Below are 7,550 nucleotides of genomic sequence, written 5' to 3'. Positions count from 1 at the left end.
ACGGGTAGGTCCCTCCCACGGAGCCCGGTGAGCCCCGGGGCCCACGTGCAAAGCCCCGACTTCCGTCCTGGCTTCTCAGGGTCAGTCCCGGGCTCAGTAGCCACACTGCCCGTCCCCCCGGGTCTAGAAGAGGGGGCTTCCCCAGAGGCCGGCCGGGCTCCTCACCTGCGGAGAAGGCCGCCCTCCGGTCCCTACCCCTGAGCGCCAGGCGCGCGTGGCCTTCGTCACTCCACGAGGGACTTCACAGGCAGCGGCTCTGCTTCCTAACGAGCCCAGAGTCTACTCGGCGAGATGGTGCGACTGGGCGCCATCTGCCTCTAGGCCTGAGCTGCCCTGGCGCGGGCTCCGCCTGTGGGTCCGCACCCCCTTTTTCTCCAGCTGTGCCCTCTGTCGCTAGGCTCCTGGCCTCTGGGTACAGCCCTGTGGCCACGGGAGGGAGCCGTGCTGCGCGCAGCGCTCCTCCACCCATAAGCCTGTCCAGGGTTCCTTCTCCAGGGAGTCAGGCTGAGCCCCTGCTCCCCGACCCTGCGGACTCTTCTTTCCTTAGCACTTACCGCCTGGCACACTGTGGTGTTTTTAAACCTCACTTGAGAATACGTTCTTATTGATTTTAGAGAGAGAGAGGGAGGGGGACAGAGAGAAACATTAAGGTGAGAGAGAAACATCAGTAGGCTGCCTCTGGTACACAATCCGACTGGGGACTGAACCCACAATCCGGGTATGTGCCCTGACTGGGGATCCAGCCCACAGCCTTTTGGTGAAGGGGACAATGTTCCAACCAACTGAGCGCCCCCCCCCCCTCCGCCCAGCGCACACACTACTTTTTTTATAGCTCTCACTCTCTGCTAGCATCTAGACTTCTCTACCTTTTTTGTCACTGACATATACTAACTGCCTGGGACATAAATAGTCAGAAGAATCCAGCCAGTGTTGTCTGAAGACACACATACCAATCTTGTAGCTCTTGTGTTTAGCTGGCAAACAAATAGGTACTTAAATTGTATCGATACAATTTTGATAGCAGGAAAACCAGCACATGCTACTTAGGATGGCATGGGTACTGTTGAGAGGCCAAATCAGAACCAGGTGCAGTAACACGTACAGCAGTGGTCCCGACGGTGCCGCATGTGACTTAATCTGGGCAAAAGTTGAGTTGCCTGGGTGAATGGCTGACGTCCTCCCTGGCACATGCCTCCTAGCTGTGCATACAACCTGGACAAGCACAGAACCACCTTCCATCCGGTTGGCTCCTCTGTGACCTACCCTGCCCACTACCGGAGGTTCGATGTGAAGACCTTTGCCTTTGTGTCAGCTGCCCAAGTGCTCGCCAGCCTGGTGAGTAATTAACAGCCACGGGCGGGGCTGTGGGTGCCTGGACTCACCTCGCCCTCCTGCCGTCCCAGGTCCACTTCCACTGCAGCGCCTTCCTCTGCGATCAGCGCTCTCCCCACTCCGCTCTGTGTTCCGGGACTTGCCCTGCGTCCCCGAGAAGCAGGCGAGGTAAAATTTCAAGTCCTCATTACTGTGAATTTACTCAAAACAAGCCTTATCATTTCAAAATTTAAGGATGAGGCCTCATTCTTTACCTACTCAGAGTCCAGGCAACCGTGGCCCAGTCGGCCTTCCCGTTTGAGTCTGACATGGGCAAGCTCTTGAGCAGCCCTGTGGACAAGTCTGATCTTTTACAGACATGACTCTAGACCAGCCGTGGGCAAACTATGGCCCGCAGGCCGGATCCGGCCCGTTTGAAATGAATAAAACTAAAAAAAAAAAAGACCGTACCCTTTTATGTAATGATGTTTACTTTGAATTTATATTAGTTCACACAAACACTCCATCCATGCTTTTGTTCCGGCCCTCCGGTCCAGTTTAAGAACCCATTGTGGCCCTCGAGTCAAAAAGTTTGCCCACCCCTGCTCTAGAAGGTTATTCTTCTTGAATCTCGGTGGATTCAGACGTAAAATTCTTCAGGAGCCACTCTGTCCTTAGGAAGGTGTGTGCCCTGTCCTGCCAAGGCCGCACGCTACCCAGCAGAGCAGGGGCGCCACAGAGGGCTGCTCTGGGAGGCCTATGGACATACTGCTTGGCACTCGTGCGCACTAGTTCAGAGCTCAAACTCTATTACCTGTCTCCAGCCACAGGGGCCACTGAAGAAGAGAAAACAGTAAGTCTGCCGGGACCCATCCTCCTGTTGTCAGATGACTCCTCGGGCAGAGGTATGGACCTGGAGCCGAGGGCCCTTCCTGGCTGCTAGTGCGAGGCTGTGTGTGACATTTCATTATGCGAACATAATGCGTGCTCACCTCTGAACAAGAGGAGAGCGACAGTCTCTTCCCAGGAATAGCTTCTGCTTTCCCAAGTCCCCTTTAACACAGGGGTCATATAGTCTCCCTGCAGTTCTATAGCTGCTTTTAAAAACTGTATCTTATATCTGTACAGAGACCTACCTCATTGTTAATAGCTAACTAGATTTCCATCTAGGTTACCTCCAGTTTTGTCACTCATGCCACATCAGAAGCCTCTTAATTCTTTGCCTGCTATATAAGAACTCCAGGATATGTTTCTAGAAATAGGATTAATGGGTCAGAAGGCATGTACCTTGATACTGCCAAACCCAAGCTATTAATATCTTATAGCCTCTTCCCAGATGGTCTTAATTTTAGGCCTAGAATTTGAAATTAAGCTGTCTTCAATCCCTAACTAATACCCTGGGAGAGCTGTTGGTCCAGGACGTTGTGTTAGACAACAGGCTGGGACTGTAAGGTCCTTTTCAGCCATCTGAGTTTAGGTCAGTAAAAGCAAGTGGGAGCGACACTGAGTGTGGAGAGGAGGCGCTGGTGCAAGGGTTAAAGCTGTACCCTGTTGCCAGCTTCCCAGAGGAGTACTTTGAGAGTTCATTTCACTCCTTCTCTGGGGAGCCCTCATATGTAAAGCTTCAGCTTCAACTCACGCTTATGATTTAAACATGAGCTTAAGACTCGGACGTCTGCTTCTCTTCCAGACACAGTAGATGCTGAAGGGCACGGAACTGCTGGATATGTTGCTTTCAAAGCCATGGCGGTTGTAGTTGTCTCCGCAGGTGTGGTAGCAGCTCCAGGCCTCGTCTTTTACCTGCGCAAGAAAAGAACCAGGATGTTAAATCAGTGATTGGATTTTCAATAAAGTGGTGGCAGTGAGCCTTTTGCTTTGTCTTCTCATTATATTAGACTAGAGACCCGATGCACAAAATTCATGCAAGAGTAGGTTTTCCTTCCCCCGGCTGCCGGCACTGGCTTCCCTCTGGCACCCGGGACCCAGGCTTTATCCGGAAGGTCGTCCAGAAGGACATCCAGTCTAATTAGCATATTACGCTTTCATTATTATAGATGAAGTCCAAGGACTGTTCTTTAGAGTGGGTGCTGTACCTTCCCATAATCCTCTGAGCAGTTTTGGTCTGTGTGGACGTGAATAAGGAAATTGATGACTCCATTGCTTCTTGTCACTTAGTTTTTTTTGACTCCCATCCCCAACACTGGCAGAGAATTTAATCAACAGTGGGGTTTAGGAACAGCTCCCTCTGGGGGTGCATTTAGGTGACTCCAATGCCTTCTACTCCTTTAATATACAAGATGTGGGGGAGGGGCAAAGGAAGCCACCCCCAACCCTTGGCATAATTTCCCTTCTCTGTAAGGGAAGGAAACCAGGTGTTCTACTTAGGAAATATTTTCTAACTCAGATTACTCTTTCAAATAAGTAGACAGACAACTTTCTCTGAGAACTTAGAGATTTAGCCAAATTCTCCCAGGTACTCCAAATCCAATTAAAGAGCAGAAGAGCCCTTTGGAGGAGGGTAAGGAATCCTATAAGGTTCCAGCTTCCTGAGGTGCAATTACAACAGTCGTAGTCTCTTTAAGACTCTCCAGCTGAACACCAGCTGCTTCGCTGAGCCAGGACAGCTACTTTTCCACTCTGACCCCAGGCCATCACCACTCTGACATGAGGCTTCCGCTGTGTATCACTCATGACCGTTGGATGGTGGTCTCCACAGCATACACAGCTCTAACAGACCACACTCCAGATCGCAGACATGGAAATATATTCGCTTGTATCCTTCAACCAGAAACACTGGATCTAAATCAGAACTTTCCCTTAAAAAAAACTTGTAAAGATTTTAAATCTCTGTACATGGTGGGGTTGGGGTTGGACTAGAAATATGGAAGTGTTTTGCAGACTCTTTTCAACTCTGAGTTGTCATATTGGGTTTTTCAAAACCTAACCCTCCCTGAGGGAGAATATTACATATCTTGCACTTAGTCATCATGTGACACTCGAAGCCTTTACACTGAGCCTTCCTTCAGCCTTAGCTCCCAGCACACTCTCATTCTCAGTCCCGGCTTAGATATATAAATGGGGGAAGGAAACAGCCGTACTTATACTGTGTGAGAAGTCTGGTCTTTCCAGAGTAAGGCTCAAGTCATCGCAAGACCATTCTTCGGGCACTGCTTCATAAGGGAGTAAGTCATTCTGCTAATGAGACAGCAAGAAGAGGCCTTGGAGTCAAACTTTTCTGGGTGACTACTGTTAGGTCGAAAGGGGGTCCAGGAGCTGATGCATGCCTCCGCCAGGAAGATGGTGACATAGATACCGGGCCCTTCCTAGAATCCGTAACAGGTCAGGCACCAGGTAAATGGTGACGCAGATACCGGTCCTGCCCTGGAATTCCTAACAGGTCAGCTACCAGACAGATGACGACACCTGGAAACCATGACAACCCCCGCGGCGGGAACTCCCACAGCTCATGCTCCCCTGCCCTCACTGAACAGCTGTATAAAAAAAGCGCCCCCCCTCCCTGTTGGTATGGATCCACGTGCCCTGTCTTTGGGGTTCCTGGGTCGCCTGGGGACGCAGAATAAAACCTCTCCTTCCTTCCTTTTCTGATCAACTCTCTTTATTTCCTACGCTGCCTCCTGAGCCACCTAACCTAACAACTACATCATGTTAGTGATACACAAGGAACCAGAAACACTGCATGTGTTTTACTTTTTAAAGTGGAATTTAAAAACGTTGGTTCTTAAATGGCTGAATAATGACCACCCCAGCATGCACACCTCTTAATTCCCATAAACAGAATATTCTTCCCTTTACATCACCCCAAATGGACTTGGCAGATGTGGCTTGAGGTCTTGACATGGGGAGATTACCCACGGGGGCCCAGCCACAAGGGTCCTTATGAAACAGGCAGCAGGTCGGAACCGGAGATGTCCCAATGGAGGCATCACAGCGATGTGTACACAAGCCGAGAAATGTGGGCAGTCTCTAGCCTCTGACAGCTGGGAAGGCAAGGAAGTGGGTTCTCCGCTAGAGCCTCCAGAAGGGATTCTGACTTCCAGATTGTAAAATAATCTGTTTTAATATCTCTGACTGTGTTATTTGTTACGGCAGAAATAGAAGACTAATATACCTTCTAATGGGTTGCTACCCACAACCTGAAATACACTTGCTAGAAATGCTCATTTTACAAGTGAGCACCTTGCCCTGGGTGTCACCCACAAGGTGGCCTGTTTGTGTGGAGTCATAGGATCAAGGTGACGTGGACCTCGAAGCTGCCCCACAGGGGGACTCACTTCTTCTGTGTTTGCCAGGAATGCCAAGGCAGAACTGTCAGAGGAAAGCCACACTGGCTGGGAGCAGCACTGGGTGGACTCTTGTTGCCATGGTTTCCTGGAACAAGTAATGAGCAGTCAATTCAAGTCCCGTTCTCAATTTCTGAAGGTACATGGGGGAGGTAATCTAATCAGCAGAGATGATTAGTGAAGCTCAAATCCTAAAAGGCTGCTCCCTCATTCAATCTGGAGCCTGCAATCTCCCTTATCAGTAGCAATGGGCTGCAGTTGTCATCCAGGTGCCAGGATGTAGATGAAGGGCATTTGGGATTCTCCTCTACTGGGCAGTGCCATGGAGGTTGCAGGGGTGGGAATGGACTTGTGTGTCTTGGGAAGCCCCTCGAATGCACCTTTCCCCCTGCCCATTCTGCTGCTTCAGGCAGTTTTATGGAATGCCTAAGGAGGACTCTAGAACAAAAGCTGAGTTGGGGTTCTGGACCTACGTCTTTCTTGTTGTGTGGCCTTGGCCAGATGGGACATCCTGTAAATCGGATAAAACCTCCTTTGGAAGCATGTGAGTGTTCAATGAGGGTCAGGGCGTTGGTGTAAGAGCTGCCCAGTCAGCAATGGAGCCATCTAAATACCAACATAACAATGTGGATGGTACAGGACCACACACTGAACCTGACACGCTCAGGGAGTCCTGCATGGCAGCCCTACAAACTCAGAGACCTAAAGTAACCACATAGGATGGTCTGAAATGAAAACGTCTCAACTGAACACGAGTCATGGCGATAGTCCTGTCCTGCACTGGTATCTTCCCTGACAAAGGTCAATTTTTATCTTAACTGAGCCTATCTATTATCTTGTTGCATCTACAATAACATACCTTTGGAATGTCAGGATGATCCTGACAGAGCAGGCAGGTAGATAGACGTGAGCACAGCAGGAATGATAGGCCAGCTATGGAATGTCCCCAGGGTACTTAGCAATGGGCAAAACTAGAGAAACCATTATCATAGGCCAAGACATTACCCCAGGATGACCTTTCCACCCCGAGGAGGAGCAGGGGCAGGAGAACTGCCTCACAGACTCCCCACAAGCCCGTGCACAGCCCCTCCCTTAAGCACTAAGCCCTCAGGACCCTGAGGGTCTGACCTGCACCATAACCTCAGGAACAAGCCCCAGGCTGCTGACTACAGGGGCAGCTGTGCTCAACCTAGAGATGACATTTAGGCCTCGGCTGTGTCTCAGCCCCAGGCCCCGAAAAGCAGCAAAACCAGATGGAGCAGAGCCATGGTGACTGCAGGACCAGCTGCAATGACTAAACCCCCTGCCCTGGCGTGGACCAAACTGTGTGCACCAGGACCCGGAAAGGACACACCAGGAAAGCTGATGAATATTCTATTGAGATCCTCCCCTGAGACCTCCCCTAAACTCTCTGCCTTTGGAAAAGAGATAAAAACCCTTAAAATGAAGGACCCAGCACGCTCGAGTGCTCTCTCTCTTTCTCTCTCTCTCTCTCTCTCTCTCATGCCCAGCCGAGTCTCTCAGGCACTTACCTTTACTTTCTTTCTCCTAAGCTCCAAGGACCCTTCTTTTGCCTCTGAAACTAGTTTCCTGAGCCCATACAGCCCAGCTGGCTCACTTCTGCTTCTCTGACTTTCTTTCTCTTACTATACTTTCTCGTGCATTAGAGTTCTTAACTCTGAGTTCATTCTTAGCTGTGAACTCTGTTAGGTTAGGTGGCTCAGGAGGTGGCGAAGGAAATAAAGAGAGTTGATCAGAAAAGGAAGGAAGGAAAGTTTATTCTGCGTCGCCGGGAGACCCACGTACCCCCAAGGACAGGGTACCTGCGGCGCTTTTTTTATACTGCGGTTGGGTGAGGGGCGGGGACATGAGCTGAGGTATTCAGTTGAGGAAGCTTCAGCTGCAGGGGGGTCAGCAAGGTATTCAGGAATGAGTCAG

General features: G+C 50.4%; 1 protein-coding gene across 1 annotated transcript in view; it reads left to right on the top strand.

The window, feature by feature from the left end:
* The window catches only part of ZP2 (zona pellucida glycoprotein 2 (sperm receptor)), a 12,486-nt gene extending 9,339 nt beyond the window's left edge, over positions 1-3,147 (top strand). The window contains exons 13-16 of the mRNA XM_014535857.1: positions 1,177-1,335; positions 1,404-1,500; positions 2,136-2,216; positions 3,002-3,147. Coding sequence (XP_014391343.1) covers positions 1,177-1,335; positions 1,404-1,500; positions 2,136-2,216; positions 3,002-3,147 — 483 coding nt within the window. The remainder of the gene's footprint in view (positions 1-1,176; positions 1,336-1,403; positions 1,501-2,135; positions 2,217-3,001) is intronic.
* The last annotated feature ends 4,403 nt before the right edge of the window (positions 3,148-7,550 follow it).

Source organism: Myotis brandtii, unplaced genomic scaffold, assembly GCF_000412655.1.
Source record: "Myotis brandtii unplaced genomic scaffold, ASM41265v1 scaffold152, whole genome shotgun sequence".
Lineage (NCBI taxonomy): Eukaryota > Metazoa > Chordata > Mammalia > Chiroptera > Vespertilionidae > Myotis > Myotis brandtii.
Note: the sequence above shows the minus strand (reverse complement) of the source record. Positions and strands in the feature narration are given on the sequence as shown.